Source organism: Vespula pensylvanica, chromosome 7, assembly GCF_014466175.1.
Source record: "Vespula pensylvanica isolate Volc-1 chromosome 7, ASM1446617v1, whole genome shotgun sequence".
NCBI classification, from domain to species: Eukaryota; Metazoa; Arthropoda; class Insecta; order Hymenoptera; family Vespidae; genus Vespula; species Vespula pensylvanica.
In genome coordinates, this window is record NC_057691.1 from 2,062,813 (window position 1) to 2,080,374 (window position 17,562).

A 17,562-nucleotide genomic window follows, 5' to 3' on the forward strand; every position below is an offset into this window, starting at 1 on the left:
TTTAGCTGCAGTAATAGTGCTTGTACCGATGATGGCGGACTTCACCGCATTGAAAGTTTTCAATCTTGGAAGGAAGCAAAGAACCGAGATGAACGCGTTTAGGCTTTTAAAGACCTTCGGATAATTCCTTTGATGCGTTTCTTTTATCTAATAGGAAAACATTTATTTGGTAGGCATTCGCGTTGGCGTATTTACGTCTACGTAAGTACTTATATATATATATATATTTTTTGTGGTTTTCAAAGATTCCTTCCTCTTTCATTTTCGAGGGATTTCTAAGGTAGAAGATAAAAAATGAGAAAGATGGAGAATACTTTTGATGCGTTTCTTTTATCTAATAAGGAAACATTTATCGTCAGGCATTTGCGTTGGAATCTTTAAATAATATATATATATATATATATATATATATATATATACATATAATTTTTTCAAAGATTCCTTCCTCTTTCACTTTCGAGGATATCTAAGATAAAAAAGATAAAAGACAAGAAAAATGGATAATGCCCTTGCGTGTTTAACGTATAACTATTATCATTTATATCTCAGCTCTATTATTTCTTTTTTTGTTACAGAAAAGAGGGTTGCTACAGGTGTATGGTCATGCACGAAAAGCATCCAAACGTGTTGCAGTACAAAGAAAGTAAGTTTAAACCGACGAAAACGATTTAATTTCGTCTTTCTCGTTTTCTAACATATTTATATTTCTCTGTTATCATCTAAAATAAAACGTATATACGTTTTCAGCTTATTGCACGATCGAATCGCCGGAACCAAGTCTCGAGATTATTTGCAGTTACCTCACTAGCGACGCCATCTTGATCTCCCTCTTTCGAACGGGAGCAGCACCCTTACCATGCCCCATAAAGGGACCTCTGGAGTTCACTTACAGTCAGGGAGACGGCGAGTGTAATTGGCCTCTCTCCCGTGCCGAAGTTTGCACGCAAGAGTCCCGTTTGCTTTTGCGTTATCAGGCTTGCGCCAATGTCCGTTCCTCCGAAAGCGTAGGTCAGTTTTTTCTCCTTTCTTTTTGTCTTTTTTAATTTCTCGATCGAGAGTATTTATCGATTTCGTAAAAGAAGGTATCTCTCTCTCTCTCTCTCTCTCTCTCTCTCCTTCTCTCTCATTTTTTTTCTTTTTATATTTAAAATTATAACGTCGAAACTCACAGCGAAATTTCCGTCAGTCTTGTACTCTTTCGCAAACTTTTAAAACTTCAATAATGAAGAGTGTGTGTATGTATGTGTATGTGTATGTACGACAGAGAGAGAGAGAGAGAGAGGTAGCTAGAGAAGTGCAAACACGTGGCCCTTTTATAGAAAACTTTCCGCGTCGGCCGCAAGCAGAAAAGTATTTAACGTATTCTCGTGTCTCGCGCAGTTATTTCGCCGTATTATTTCGAGCAGGTACCGTCGCTCCTTCTCTTTATCGTACCGGATGGTAAAGCTCGCGCAAAAGTCCCCTTTCGTAATGAAAAAAGAAAGAAAAAGAAAAGGAAAAAAATAAAAGAGAGAGAGAGAGAGAGAGAGAGAGAGAGAGAGAAATAGACGAAGAAGAAGAAAAAGAAGAACACGAAAAAATAAGAGAAGAGATAAATAGAGAATCCTTTGGAAAAGTTTGTCAGTAATTTGCTTGTTTGACATAGGTTCCCTTGTTAGGTACGAGCCTTATAATATAATCGATAAACCTATCGACGGCCATGATGAATGATTAATGGCCTTGTCAGTTATCATTTGTCGATGTGTGTGTCTCCATCGAAATGAATTTTGAAAATAATCATCGATGGACATTGACGTGGCTTGTACTTCGTCGACAAATCAATAGATAGAAATTGAATGTTTTTTCACTCTCTTTCTCTTTATCACTTCTTCTTCTTCTTCTTCTTTTTCTTCTTCTTCTTCTTCTTTTTCTTCTTCTTCTTCTTCTTCTTCTTCTTCCTCAAAAGAATGTAATCTCGATTATTATAGCTTACATAGAGCTTCGTAGAAATTCCACGTACAGCGATATATAATAATAACTCGCGCGAGACAAGGATCCAATAATAATCTTTCTAATATGATAACATTATCAAAGTTTCGATGGCACGTTGCACGATTTCTCTCTTTGACAAAATACCTTTAATCGCGATAAATATGAAATATAAGAAAAGTTTCGTATTAACGAAATCGAATTAATCGGAGAAAAGAGACGGATTAAAATTAAAATCTTTTTAATTATCGATCATTTGTCCCGAGTTTGATCGTTCGAACGAACGGATTGGATCGTTGACGTTGACGAGTAAGAGACGTAATAATTATTATTATCGTTAATCGATAATCGATAAATAATAATTCGTATTATTTCGTATTATTACAGAATGTACATTCGATAGAAATATATTTATTCATCGTAGTTCTTTTTCTTTTCTTTTTTTTTCTGTTTTTGTTTTCGTTTTGTTCTTTTTCTTCTTCTTCTTCTTCTTCTTTTGCTCGCATAGACGTCCAATTGGAATGTTTGGCGACCTGGAGAGAGGGCAGTACGAACTACATGGTGGCGCGTTTGTACGGTGATCGTAAGACGAACGACGAGGAAAGCTACAGGTGTTTTATATACACCAGAGGCTCGAACAACACGTGGCACATGGCTCAAAGCGGAGACGCCACTTGTACCGGCCTTCTTAGCATCACGGAGGCTGCGAAGACATTTAAAATGAAACAGAGTAAGTATTATACGATTCGAAAACAAAAATTTTTCTTTCTCTTTGTCGTGGTTTATTCTTTTTGTTATATATGTATATATATATATATCTCTCTCTTTTTTTTTCTTTTCAAAGAATTTCCTCTTTCGATCGTCGTTTCACCGTGGAATATCTTGTTGGAAAAAGTTTGTCAAATGCATTTCGCATGACTTATATTTTACGATACATAAAGTCAATATTGAAAATTTTGTAACGTTTGACGTTACGTGTTTAATCTCTAAATATTTCTTTTTTTATATTTACTTTTTTATTTATTTCCTTTTTTTAATTTGTATTCGGTAAGCTCTCCTCTAATTACCTGTTTATTTTTCGTCGCAATTTTCGAGATAGAAAGATCACTTTTTCAACTCTTCTAAACCTTAATGAACTTACTCGCACGTTGCCGTCGAAAATATTACTCTTGTCTTTGTCACTTGTTAAGACTTTTACGAGGATCTCTACTTTGAAAGTTGTAGGTACGTCCCAACTTTGAAGCTTTTCAACTTCGTAACACATTTTTCGTACCTTTCAGTTTATCTTATACGTGGGTATTCAAGTTTATCATTTGTGAGATATAAAAAAATACTTTCTCTCGTTTTTTCATTTTACTAATAGCTGCCGTTGATTTCTTCTGCCTTTTGTCTTCTTCTTCTTTTTCTTCTTTTCTTTAACGAGAAATGTAAAACGGATTCGTTTAACACGATTAACTTAGCTATCTACGCGATCGATTCGACGAGGTCATCGGTCTCGCGAAATAAAACAGGTCGCAGGTCGAGTCAAGCAATCTGTGCGCGTCTCATGCTCGAAGATTGCTTTGTAACTCTCGAAGACTATGATGGATGAAGTCTAGTACGTCTAGGGAAAACTTCATCGAAATTCAAGCAAATGGCCGAGATTGACTTAAAAGCGGTTCGACGTTGTTCCTCATTCTATTATCCAGGAAAATATTTCATCAATTGGCATCTGTTGTAAAATTGGAAACTCCAGAAATGAATTTTAAACGTGCGGAAACGTAGTAGATTACAAAATAACAGAATACTCGGATGTATAATAATAATGGAGGAAAATGAGTATGGTAAGAGAGAGCGAAAGAGAGAAAGAAATGTAGATAGATGGATAGAGAGAGAGAGAGAGAGAGAGAGAGAGAGAGAGAGGGACGGAAACGAAGTAATCAAATTGTAAAATCATCTGCAAAATCATTTAAATAAACACACACATACACACACGTTCCGAAGTGTGCCCTTCTCTTCTCGCATTGTCGTTTTCCCAACGACGTAATATAAAATTGAATTAATTTAGTAAAAAACAAATCTATCAGACCGGCCGACGAACAGACGACCGATCAACAGATAGAGACCAAACGTTTCGAAACTTGGAAAACGAATGTGAGGTAAATGGATGACAAAAGTTTGCGGCCGCGTGTTCGGTATAATCGAAATCATTCGTGGAAAATTATTTTCAAAGATAATACAACTTCGACTTCGTGTGTGGACAGAGATACTCATATATTTAGATAAATATGTACCTACAACCCCACACCTATATATTGTTGTCTTTTGTATACAATACAAACATATACATACGTGTATAAATATATATATATATATATATGTACATGCATACGACATTATAAAAGACGAACAAATATTTCCATCCGTTCTTTGTTCTCTATCGAACAAGAGATGAATTTGCTTACGGATTAATTCGAAATCTCGATCGAATATCTCTGGTCGATCGTAAAGGTGAAATTGAAGTTCTGCTCGGTTTCACCTATATCGACTCGAAGATTCGAGTTTGCAGACGAAGATGCAAGTCCATAGACCGACGATGTAGAAGAGGTAGTATGGAGCATAGCAAAACGGAGCACGTAAACTATGAAGCTGCTTGTGGAAAGCGGTGTAGGATACGAGCGCGAGTAGTGATCGACACCACTAGCTACTTGGAATATTCTCCGATATATATACATATGTACATATATATATATATATATATATATATATATATATATATGTATACTATGTAGACACGTACTACATACGTGTATCACATAATACGCGATACCAAGTCCGATCTTCCGGTTCACGATTTCCACCAAAGATCAAGTTCCACTTCGAAGAAGGAACACGTTCGAACGATACGTTCCTTCTTTACGTGTCATTGAACGAGTAAAACAACGTTGGACGTATTACGGTGTTACGATAAAATTGTCAAAAATTGTTATGGCCTGTTGTAATCCGCCGTTTTATTCGATTTCAAAGTCGACGAATAGGATAGTAAAGTAAGATTATCTATACCGATCTTGCAAATACCATAGAAACACGCATTCGAGTAATTTTCGTACTGGATTACCCAGTTTTTTCTCTTTCTCTCTTCTCAGCTTTCAGCACTGAAAAATCATGGCATTCAATCGTGAAACGTACGATTCACTTTTCTATCTCTCTCTCTCTCTCTCTTTCTCTCTCTCTCTCTCTCTCTATTTTTCTCTCACGAATTGCCTTCACCAACGGTTTGGCGAGCCGTACGCGTGGCACGGAATTAATATTTCGAAATCGTTGCCGTACGTGGGCCGCAATAAATTCGACTGGAGCGATAAGCAGCTTAAAAATTTTTCATCGGCTCGCAACGGCACCCCGGATGTTTCGTTATCCTCCTCACCCCTCTTTTCTCTCTCTCTCTCTCTCTCTCTCTCTTTATTTCTGTCTCTGTCTCTGTCTCTATCTCTATCTCTCTTTCGCTCACATCGAGCCCGGTTCTCGGCGTTTCCATTTAAACTTTCCAGAAGGCAGATTAGCCCCGGGATCTCCGGCAACTCGAAGCTCCTTTCGTTTCCCCTTCCACGCGTCGGATGAAGAGCGTATTACTCACACTAACGTCCTTGCTAGCGCAATTCCGTTCGGACGCGCAAATAAACATAGCTTCGTCGCGACTGCACAAATACTGCCGTGCGTCTTCTAAACCAACGCGGGATATCATAAGCAAGGGCTCGCGAGAAAGATGAAAGAAATACCTACGAGTTAGATATTCGATATTCGATATTCGATATATGTATGCTCCCTCCATTACGCTTTATATCGAATCGTCGTTTTATCCGACTAGATTTTCTATCTATTTACATATATATTGTATATACATACATGTATTATTATTTAGAGAAGATACACGTGTACGCGCCAAGTGCGTATAATTTTCTTTCTTTCTTTCTTTCTTTTTTTTCTTTTTCTTTATTTTGTTTTGTCACAGTCGTGACTCATACGTTTCGATCGTTGTTAATCTTCTTGGAATATAGGAAGGAAACGAGAGAATGTTTTGGAAATTTGTTTCTCTTTGTTTTTCTTTTCTTTTTTTTTTTTAGTAACACATATCCAACACGGATTGTTTATATGATCGGATGAAAATATGTAAATAGAGGAACGTCCTTCGTCTTTCGTTCTTGTTTTTGTTTTTCCTTTTTCTTTTCGCGTATCGATCAACTGAAAACTTTTTTCATTGTTTTCGTATTTCAGAATACATGACCGAACGGTGCGCATATCCTTCGTGGGTAGTAGCACCGAAGTCATGGGTGGCGTTGGATCGAATGGCTTCACGTCTCTTAGCCTCGACATATAACCTGACGATTCTCGATCGAAACGAGACTCGATTAGCCTGTCATGCGATGGTACCGATCGAGGATCATCATCATCATTACTCATCGGCGACGCATACTTACGATCAGATGATGTTCGTCGCCAAAGCTACACGTGACTGGTGAGTTTTCATATCCGTATATTTCAAATCCCATATATAATATAATATTTCGTTTTAATTCTTATATTTCGTTAAATTTAATTCTTTCTCCGACCCACGTCTATCTCTAGTACGATATAAGCGAGAAAGATTAGTAGGAGGAAGTAATTTTTAATATTTATCCAAGATGTTAGCTAAATAAAAGCGATAATTACCATCAATGAAAAAGAAATAAAAAGCAAAGTCCTATAAAGGATATACGTCCTTTAAAGGATCTTCATAACAAACTGAAAGTACGTCGTTTTCATATGTCGCGTTTCATTTTCTAATGAAAATAAGGCAATGTCAACGTTATAAAAGCAAAGCGATTTCCACGAACCTTTCTAAAGGTTTAACGAAAATTTAATGAGTCCATTCGTAAGTTTATTCGTATAAAAAGTTAGATTTTATTTCGTAAAATATTCTTCTTCGTTTACCCCCATCTCAGCATTATTATTTAATAACGTCGTTTTTCCTACATATCTTATACTTCTCTCTTTCTCTCTCTCTCTCTCTCTCTTTCCATCGTCGGTACTTTGTAGGTAATATGTTGAATATATGATAAAACGATAATATCATATCACTGTCGACCTTTCGTATTTCTCAGCACGCGTTCTACTCTCACTCGCATATAAATAAATAGGATGCTGAGAGGATTACGTAGGAGTATGAAGTCTGTAGACTTCCCTTTGGCTTTCTCTCTACATCGTTCTTCGTATGCACAGTGAAATGTCAATATAGGCTTACCCAGGTACTCTCTCATTAAAGCACTCTTGCGGCCGAGTTCGCGCGAGCTAACGTATCGCTTTTAATCGGTCGTACGTGTATAGTATCTACGTAAAGGGTTTCGCGTTATGGTGGCCTTCTACGACGTTGGCACCATCGCCGACGGTCGGACGATCAGAGGATTGGATTCCTCGTTAAAAGCCCAGGATAATAGTGTTTATGGAACGTGTTTGCGAAACCTTCCTGCGAAAACGTAATTGCGTTCTATCCGTATCGATCGTAGACCATCTTGTTCTCTTCGATCGTATCCAGATCAAACGAAACGAAGAAATTTAATGATAATTAGAGAATTTTTAGCAAGATCATTGATCTATCATCGATCATAGAATATATATATTTCTAAATGAGAATTAATACGAACGAGTTTCTTATCATAAGTATGTTATTACGTTCTATTGAAAATAACGAAGAAAAATTAATCGAAGATGGAAGTAATTTAAATCGTTATATCGGCAAGAACGTGAGGCTAGATTTTATCGTCTTTCATTTCTTTTTTCTTTCTCTTTCTCTTTCTCTTTTTTTTTTTTTTCTTTTTCAGACATGAATACTAAAAATCTCGGCTCTTTATCTTATTCTCCTCGGCGTTTTCTTGATTATAAAAATTCCGTAGAAATCGCATGAGCGATCTACCTTCTTACTCCGTTTCTAAACTATATTACGAACACTTGTAGATTGGTAGAGATCTACCTACCTATCTACTTACCTAGTACGTATGTATATAATACACACACACACACACACACACACATATATATAAGTCTTATACACGATGTTCTCGAAAGTGGCGGAGCACTATTAGTCCTCGTGAATTTACGTTTGACCGACTGGAAGGTACGACGTGGGACGCATCTTGCCCCCCTATCTCTTTCTTCTCGAAAATTTATTCGCACATATATCCTCAACCTTTATCTCCAGTGTCCCCCTATTCTCGTTTCCCTCCGAACACACTCTTTCTCTTCCTCTTTCTCTCCTTCTCTCTATTTCTCTATCTCCCGTATTTTTGTCTCTTTCTACGTTCGTTTCTTTCGCTGAACCCAAGCCCTCTTTCACTCTTTCTTTTCCTCTCGCATACCGAACTGTCCTTATATCGTGAAATCTTCCGCCCTGATCTTCTCGCGCTTTAATATACCTGCGATTACGCGCCGGCTCGCGACTTTATGAGAAAACCCCATCCAAAGAGAAAGAGAGAGAAAAAGAGAGAGAAAGAGGTAGTGAGTGAGTGAGAAAAGTTCGTCTCTTTCTCGTCTATGAACAACGACGATGAAAAGTTGGACGTGGCAGCGAAACGACGAAGTAAGAGAGAGAGAGAGAGAGAAAGAGAGAGAGAGAGAGAGAGAAAAGAGAAGAGAGAAGATATTCTTTTATATTTCGAACGGATCTCCGCCTAAATTCATAGGGGCGTGCCATGACGACGAATAAAAAAGTGAGAAAAAACGTTCTAGCGATTTTGGTTATTGGCATAGTCGTCGATAGTAAAAGAGACCAAGATGGTCTACTAGATAGGTAGATAGATAGATAGATAGATAGATAAATAGATAGATAGATATATATATATAGAGAGAGAGAGAGAAAGAGAAAGAGAAAAGGTTAAATATACAGGATACTTGAAAGATCTTGTCCAAGCTGAGAAAACGTATCGCGAACAAGTACCATCGAGAAGGATTCTTTCTCAATGCGTTCAACTAGATCGATCGTATAAAATGAAAGAAAGAGAAAGAGAACGAAAGAGAGAGAGAGAGAGAGAGAGAGAGAGAGAGAGAGAGAGAGAATAGAAAAATGGTGTCTTAGTTTGGTTTGATCAAAGAAAGAATAGCGATAGCGAGAGGCCATCTTTAAATAAGACGATTGACTATACACTTTGAAGAAGAAAATCTAAACCACAAGTTACGTCCTTTTATTCTCTTTTATTTTCTCTCTCTCTCTCTCTCTCTCTCTCTCCCTCTCTTTCCCTCCTTCTCTCGATTCGTTGTCCTCTTTAAACTTTTTTTTTGTCTCACGCTCTTGTCCTCCTTCCTGAACAACTTCCTCATTCTTTCGAACTCTAAAATGAAAAACTTCTTCGAGATTGAACTGGTTCGAGAAGGACACACACACACACATATATATATATAATACATACGTACTCATACGATAAGGAGGAAGCTGATAGTTGAAGGAGAATAGAAAAAGAAGAGGAGACAAGCTTTTGAGCGATTTATTTCGAAGAATTAAAAGACTCCCTGTTTGTTTCTTTTTTTTTTGTCTTTCTTTCTTTCTTTCGTAAAGTACACACTTTGTTTCAAGGACGAAGTCCTTGCGAGCGTCATCAATCAAGGCAATCGACCGTATTATTTTTACTTCGAAATAATTTCGACGACATTAATACATTTTCGTTTGATCAATTAGAATTCGGGTAATGTAAATGATGAAATTCGATCGTAGATCGTAGATCGATGTATCATAATAAATAGTATATATTTCTATTAATCATTTTATAACAATTATCATTAACTATTTAATAACAACTATTAGTAATATCACATGAATCCTTTCGTGACGAACTACTTGGAAAGCGTGTTACTTAAAAAAAAAAATCTTTTCTCCGGCCACTTGTTTTCTCTCTTTTCTCTTTTCTTTTCTTTTTCTTTTTTTTTTTTTTCTTATTTCATTGTACAAACCTTCTCGTTTGAAACGTAATCACGTGCTAGAAGTCACATCGAGTTCTCTCATTACGTAATTATTTTAAAACGCGCGTTAGGTAGGTAGCTAGGTAGCTAATGTTTAGCGAAAAGAGAACCGGCATCTTGAGTATTGTTGAAAAATACTTCCTTTTTACGTTCTTAAGTACTTAGATACTTCGTCTCAAGTCGGTTAATTTCATTTTTAATTTCATAAATCTTTCACTACAAGTTGGTACAAAGAGAGAGAGAGAGAGAGAGAGAGAGAGAGAGAGAGAGAGAGAGAGAAAGTAGACGACAGAGAAAGAGAGAAATATTCGTGGAAAATGGAAACAACATGAAAAAATCGAGGATTAACGAGAGAAAAAAAATGAAAGATAAAAGAGAGAGAGAGAGAGAGAGAGGGTAGTAGAAAGATAGAAAACGATAGAGAACGATAGAGAGAAAGACTTATTAAACGCAGGAAGTCGCAAAGCGATTTTATTGATTTTTGGCGTTAATTTAAATATCGGCTCGCTTTTGTACAGGTCGATGAATACTTTGACCGCTATTTTATCCATTTTGTTGAAATAGATAGGAAGATGGAGAGAAGAGTTTTATCGGCGGCACGCCGCGCCGTAGAGTTGATGACTATACGCGTCAAACGTTCAGCTTCGCTTTTACGAATAAAACGACCTACTTGCTCGTTTCTCTTTTATCCTTCTCTCATACTCTCTCTCTCTCTCTCTCTCTCTTTCTCTCGCTCTCCCTCCCCTGTCTCTTTTTTCGTTAAAACAATCCTCCCGTCCAAACACCGATGGCCGTTAGGAAGCATCTGTTCGGACAGTTTCAAGCAGTTTCCCTGCACTAAAGTGGGAAACTGTTTGAAACACCGGCGTATAAATACACGCGTGACCGAACCGAATTGCTTTCGTTAACGTCGTAAGGTAAAATCTTTTGGGGACGGTCACAATTATCGGTTCTTACGGACAGTTAATTTCCATAGTGCTTTCTCCCCTTCTCCCTTCCACCTATCTCTTTCGTTCCCTTCGCCCTTCCTCCCTTCCATCACTCTCGCTCTTTCGTTCTCGCTTGTGTTCTCTCTTTTTTTTTTCTTTTTTGATATTTTTTTTGTTCTTGTTTCTTTTTTACCATCCACCTCTAAGTTCTCCATAGCTTTGTCCATCGCGGAGCATTGTCATGTTCACATTTTAACGAGGCTACATCCGGTCCGACGTTACCATCGGTTGAGTATTCGCAGATCGATTAAAGTGTCAGACGGTCGTAAGTATTCTTCGTGAACGTCGTGAAAAATGGCTTCTCGTCACGGAAGCCTCGCCGTATATAATAACGAACCGGGGACGATAACCCTCGATAAATCATTCGACGTATTTTTTCCTTCCATCCCGTTTCCCTTTGTAAATTCATTTGTCCCATCTCTTTTCCTCTTGTTCCTTAAACGAACGTTACCTTAGTCGGACGACCTTTAACCTCGCTCAGACATTAAATCCATTCGATTAGATTTCTCGAAAAGGATAACCGCGTTAAACAACGATCGTTTTACTAATATAATCATCCGTTGGATAGCGTCAACAAAATTATCCTTCGGGAATCGATCATCAAGTATTAATCTATATACACATCTAAATGTCTTCTTAAACCGATAAACTTTACGTTTACTTATGGATGATAAATAAATAAAAGTTTTTAACGTAAGTTAACTCGGATTAAACTTAACGCGTTATACCTAAGTTCGAAGTTTTATCTCGAACTCTACTGGGGTATATTCGATTATTTCGTTGAAAATGGATAGCGTAGCTTATGTATAAGAAAACTATCGAACCGTTAACCGAACGCCCGGTAATGCGGCCATGCATCACTGCGGAAGAATTCCGTAGCTAACGTTACCACCAACACCAACGATCCTTCTACCTTTCTCCTTTTTTCTTTCTTTCTCTTTTCCTTCACTCTTCTTCATCCAACCCCCACTCTCACTCTCCTCTCTCTCTCTCTCTCTCTCTCTCTCTCTCTCACTTTTCTTTTTTTCTTCTTTCTTTTTTATTTGTTTATTTATTTTCTTCTCTCTCTCTCTCTCTCTCTCTCTCTTTCTTTCTTTTTTATTTTTATTTGTTTTTTTCTTTTTTGTATTCTTTCGAGACTTTACACCAGCGTAACAGGGAGAGTGACACCCTCGTAGCAAGAAACGTTTTTATCGAGGCTGTACATCAGACCCCAAATACTCTGGCGCAGTGCATAAAATTTTCCTTCGTCTCGTCGTCATAAATCGTCGTCAACGTTTGGTTCAACGTTGAAGAGAATCCATTTCTACGAGAACTCTCGACGACTTTCGACATTGTTACATATATTACCCTTCTAGGTTTCCTCCTCTCTTCTTCTCCTCTCTCTCTCCCACTCTCTCTCTCTCTCTCTCTAGTGTTGTACGACGATATCGTTGTCGTCATGACTTCCGTTGATGTCTGTAGAAACGTTCAAAGAGAGAGAAAGAGAGAAAAAGAGGAGATAACTGTTGGTATGAATCGATTTCATCGTTTTATTCTATTTCTCAACACTCTCTTTCTTTCTCTTTCTTTCTCTGTCTCTTTCTTATTATTTTTTTCTTTTTTTTTATATACGATTAAAGAACATAACAACGACGTTCAGTCGTCATCGTCCACGAGTTCCCTAAAAAGAAATTTCATCGTCTGAACTTTTTTCATTTTCAACGTTACTAATAATATCGTATATAAATAAAGAATACGTCAATGATCGTACGATGTATAAATATTGCTTGGATTATTCTAATAATAATCTACTTTATAATAATCGACTTTAATCGGACCTACGATAGAAAACTTGGGATCGTTGTCCCGTAGCTTTTTCTTTTCTTTATTTTTTACTATTTTGACGTTCGCCGTTTGCCCTAATCTTATCGTGTGACTTCATATTTTCTGATAGAGGATTACAGAAGGACGCAATCAGCCGAAGCGACGTCTTTTTGGTAGATCGTACCGTTTTAGGTTTTATCATCTCTCTTTCTCTCTCTTTTCGTTCGCTCAATTGCCAGTCTTACGGGTTTTTACGAGCACGCAGTTTCTTTCAAATTGAACCACGAAGAGCTCCCTTTGCTCCTCTCTTTTTATCTTTCTATCTTTTTTCCTCTCTTCTTCTCTCTCTCTCTCTCTCTCTCTCTCTCTCTCTTTTTCTCTCTCTTTGACAAAGCAGTTTCTTCCTTCTTCGATTTTTATATCCTCGGCGTCTGGAATCGAGGAAGCCCGATAATTCCGTACGATCGTATAATTCTGACAGATCGTCGCCCGTCGACTCCAAGCGTTCATCCAAGGATGGATCCTTTTATATCTCCAAAGATTTAGAGCTCTCGCGACTCCGGATACACTGCAAAGTGTTTCGCTATGGCGTATATCCGATCGTGGGAGGAAAAACCGATCGACAAGCTGCCAGCGTTTTTATCTATCCGTCGAAATACATACACATTCGCATATACGCACACACGCATATGTATGTATATATATATATATATATATATACCTTTCGAATCTTTTAAATCCATACAACGTAGTATTGAATCCCCCGTTTTCTTCTCTCTTCTTTCACTTTTTTTAAACCGCGGAAAGAGAAAACTTACCTTCGAAGTTTTAATTAAATAACATCGGCGTGTTAAGAACAAAAATAAATACATAAATAAATAAAAAATAAAAAGAAAGGAAAAGAAGAAAACAGAGAAAAGGAAACAAAGGGGGGAGAAAAAACGAGCGATCGAAAAAAAAAAAAGGAAGTGGCTGCTTTATTATTTCATTAAATTCCCGCACGAACGGAGATAGCGCATCGACAAAGGAGCGTCTTGATAAACAAATTAACGAGCGATTCTTTCGAGCGTACTTTCGATATATACCTATCTATCCACACACGTGATACACACACCCACACACACACACACATATATATCAGTAGTGAACGATAGGAAGAATAGAAAGAGGTGGATCTGATGGAGGAGGGAAAGAAGTGGGAGGAGAAGGCCAAGCAACGTTTACTGGAATTAGATCAAAGGTGCTTTTTATGCATTGAAAAATTTCTCTTCGTTCTGGCTCAAGGTAAAAACGTTTACAATAAAACTGTCAGCCATGCGTTCCGTGGTGGTGCTGTGGAAAAGAGGAACGAAACGTTGATCGGATGTAAACGATAGGGGATAGCTAGAAGCCCTTCGAGCAGCCACTTTCCGATCTCACACCGTACGTCGTCCATCGTTTTAGAATAAACTTCGATAATTTCAGAATCGTTAAAGAAATCCCTCAGACTACGATCGAAGCATTGTTCGTTTCTTTTTTCTTTGTTCTTTTCTTTACTTTTTTTTCTTTTCTTTTTTCCCAATTAGTTATTATTCATCGTCATAAAAAAAAAAAAGATAAGAAAACAAAATAGAGAAAGGAACGGAGTGAAGCAAGGTGGAATTGCAATGCGATGATAAAAAAGAAAAAGAAAAAGAAAAAGACAAGTTACGAATTAATCGCGTATCGTTCCTTTTCTTTTTATACGTCGAACGAAAAACAAACGTAGAAAATCGAAGGATATATATATATATATTTCTCTCTCTCTCTCTTTTAGACATGGAACTCGATGAAATCCTTTTTGTTCAAGCGGTTTATTTTCTCTTTTTTACTTTCTCTCTCTCTCTCTCTCTCTCTCTCTCTCTCTCTGTCTTTTTTTCTCTCTCATTTCTTTTTATTTTCTTACTTCAATCGCTCTTCGTAGATCCACCTTGTTCGTCTAACCATCTAATTTTTCCGCTATACCTTCTCTATCTATTTACCCGGACCACCCTCTTTTTCTATCTTAATTGATCGTCAAGCGAGCCGACTCGCGTCCTGTTTCTCCGCGGACCCTGTTAGAAATTTACGAGCTTCCTTTTTATTGTTACCTTCGTGACGTCCAAGTTACGATGCACTTTCGTCCAATCCCATCCTCTATTTATAGCTCTCCTAGAATAAGCTCAATCGCTCATCCAGTTTGCACTTTCTCACATCACAATTTCTCTCTCTCTCTCTTTATTTTGTTTTCTTTCTTATGAATATTCGAATTATTTCATTGGAATTATTCTTCTTTCGATACCGAATTTACGATTACAAGTTTGCTATATAGAATAAAAGGAGAAGGGATAAAAAGAGAAAGAAAGAGAGAGAGAGAGAGAGAGAGAGAGAGACGATATCATTACGTACCATGGCTGTTAAATTACAGGTATTTTACCGTTGCTTGGTCGCGAATGTTTCGGTTAACCAACGATAGTTATTTCAATCGTCCTGAAACACAATGAGTACTCTCCACGTATGTGTAAAATAGGGAGAAAGACAGAAAGAGAGAGAGAGAGAGAGAGAGAGAGAAAGAGAGAAAGGGAGAGAACGAGAGAACGCGAGAATAGGGTATCGTAATTGTTTGAATAACTGAAACGAAACCAAATGGTATTATTTATTCGTGGTTTCGAAATAATGTCGGTAAACGATAGAGCGAGAGAGAGAAACAGACAGAGAAAAACAGACAGACAGACAGAGAGAAAGACAGAAAGAGTAAAATATCGTACGTACGATATCGAGAGAGTACGCATCAAAAGATAGAGATGATAGGGTGAAAGAGAAATGAAAGAGAGAAAGAGAAATGAAATAGAGAAGATAGAAGTTACGTCGATAATTCAATTTATCGAGGCTTTAACATCGAGGGTTCTTCTCGTACACCAACCGTCGGCTTTTATGTTTTTCGAATTACAAATCCCCGATACGTGATTTCTACGGGATTCGAAAGATACGTCTAGAGTTCTCGTTCTCGATGGCGTTTTAAGAGAGGGGTTCAACCTCGGCACGAAGTAAACAAGCGGTGGTCCCTCGTCGTCGAAGATCGAAGAAGAAGAAGCAGGAGAGTAAGAGAAGGGAAACACACACACAGAGAGAGAGAGAGAGAGAGAGAGAGAGAGAGTGGGTGGTGACTTTAGTTCGACGTTTCGTCGTTCAATCGGTTGGAAAATTGCTCGCTGACCGTCAACTTGTCGAGCGGAAGTACCTCGGCATCTCTCCGCAAGCCGAGTCGTCAGGAAATAGAAAATTATTGTGTACGTGCACCCACGAAATCGGCCATCAAACCACTTCGACCGGTGTTATGATACGCGAACGGAAAACGATCGTTTGGCACAGATCATTCCTTTCTATGAATGAAATATCGGGGAGAAAGTAACTCAAGGATCTTTAATACGTAGTAGAACGTAGATAGAAGTAGAGACGGATGATATGCATTTATTCGATAATGTTGTTTCGTCGATCTAATCTATATAAGTGTCGTAGATACGTGTCGGATTATTCATTTTAAAGAGTGCGAAAAATTATCTAAGAGAACGTTATGCAACATTAAACGAGATTAAGTTTTCCCAGACAAATCTCGATAATATTTTTATTATTATATTTCGATTCTTCCGAAGAAACATAAAATTTTACGCGACTCGATCTACCGAGTCTACTCGAGGAAGGAAATAATATACGAAGACGATGCAACAAAGTATTCGTTTAAATGTATAATAAAAAGAAAGGGGAAAGAAATATGAATACCACGAGAGAATTACGGTTTGGATCGATAAAGTTTTTATTCGTAGGAAACGATAATACGTGATCTTCTTACAATCTAGCCATCATCCAACGAGAACCTCCACTCGGTACTCTTATACCTCCTTTTTCTGTATTATACGTATCGAAAAAATGAAAAATGTGAAAAATAATTTGACGAACGTGAAATCAACCGCGTCCGTCGTAATCGTGGTTAATTCACTGGTGATATAATTAAAATAATTACATTAAGTAGAGGGACAAAGAAAGGAGGAGGTTTCCTTTTCTACGGTGGTTTATTAAAGCTCGCTTGACTTTATGATAAAGGCTCGTTAAAAGATCATATATCTCGCATGTGTAATATTTTTCTCTCGGTATACGATGTAAACGTGGTTTCAACGCGGGTAAACATTTTCGCGAAGAAAACACATCCTCCTCCGTCGTGGCATTGTATTTAAAAAACAAGTCCGATATTGTGATCATATAAATTAACTTAAAATCTCATAAAACGACGTTCGATCTTTGTTCGTCCATTCTGTTCGTTTGTCTATTAAATAAAAACGAAAACGAAAGGGAAACGCCTGATATTATTTAACATATTTCAACGTATAATAAATTAAACGAGTCTATAGGTCGATAGTTTGTCATCATATAAAACGAAATTTCTACGATGTATCGTCAGGCTATAGAAATTGACGTGTGACAGATTTGACGGAAACGAGCTCGATTCTTCCCCGGCAGAACCGAGCCATTTGAAATTTCCTCTGAAAAAAATTACCGGTTTCGGATTCGCTTTTCTGCACGAGTAAAATTCAAACGAATTTTTCCAAATCGGGTAAAGATCTCAAATTTAACATTTTCTGATGTCTCGATGGGGATTGCTCTCTCGCAAAAAAAAAAAGAAAAAAGAAAGAAAAACAAGATACGCCTTATACATTTATTTACATTTTTTTTTCTTTTTTTTTTTCTTTCTTTATTTCTTTTTTTTTTTGTTTTCCCTTTTTCGAACGACGTTAGAAGTCACATTGACGAATGTTATTCGAGATAATCGATTAATCACGCAGAT

The 17,562-nt window shown here is 37.4% G+C and overlaps 1 protein-coding gene across 4 annotated transcripts in view; it reads left to right on the plus strand.

Moving 5' to 3' along the window:
• LOC122630746 overlaps positions 1–17,562 on the plus strand; it is a 252,288-nt gene that overhangs the window by 219,219 nt on the left and 15,507 nt on the right. For all 4 annotated transcript variants that reach the window (XM_043815592.1, XM_043815591.1, XM_043815594.1 and 1 more), the window contains 4 exons: positions 576–643; positions 748–1,008; positions 2,477–2,698; positions 6,220–6,460. In XM_043815592.1, coding sequence (XP_043671527.1) covers positions 576–643; positions 748–1,008; positions 2,477–2,698; positions 6,220–6,460 — 792 coding nt within the window. The remainder of the gene's footprint in view (positions 1–575; positions 644–747; positions 1,009–2,476; positions 2,699–6,219; positions 6,461–17,562) is intronic.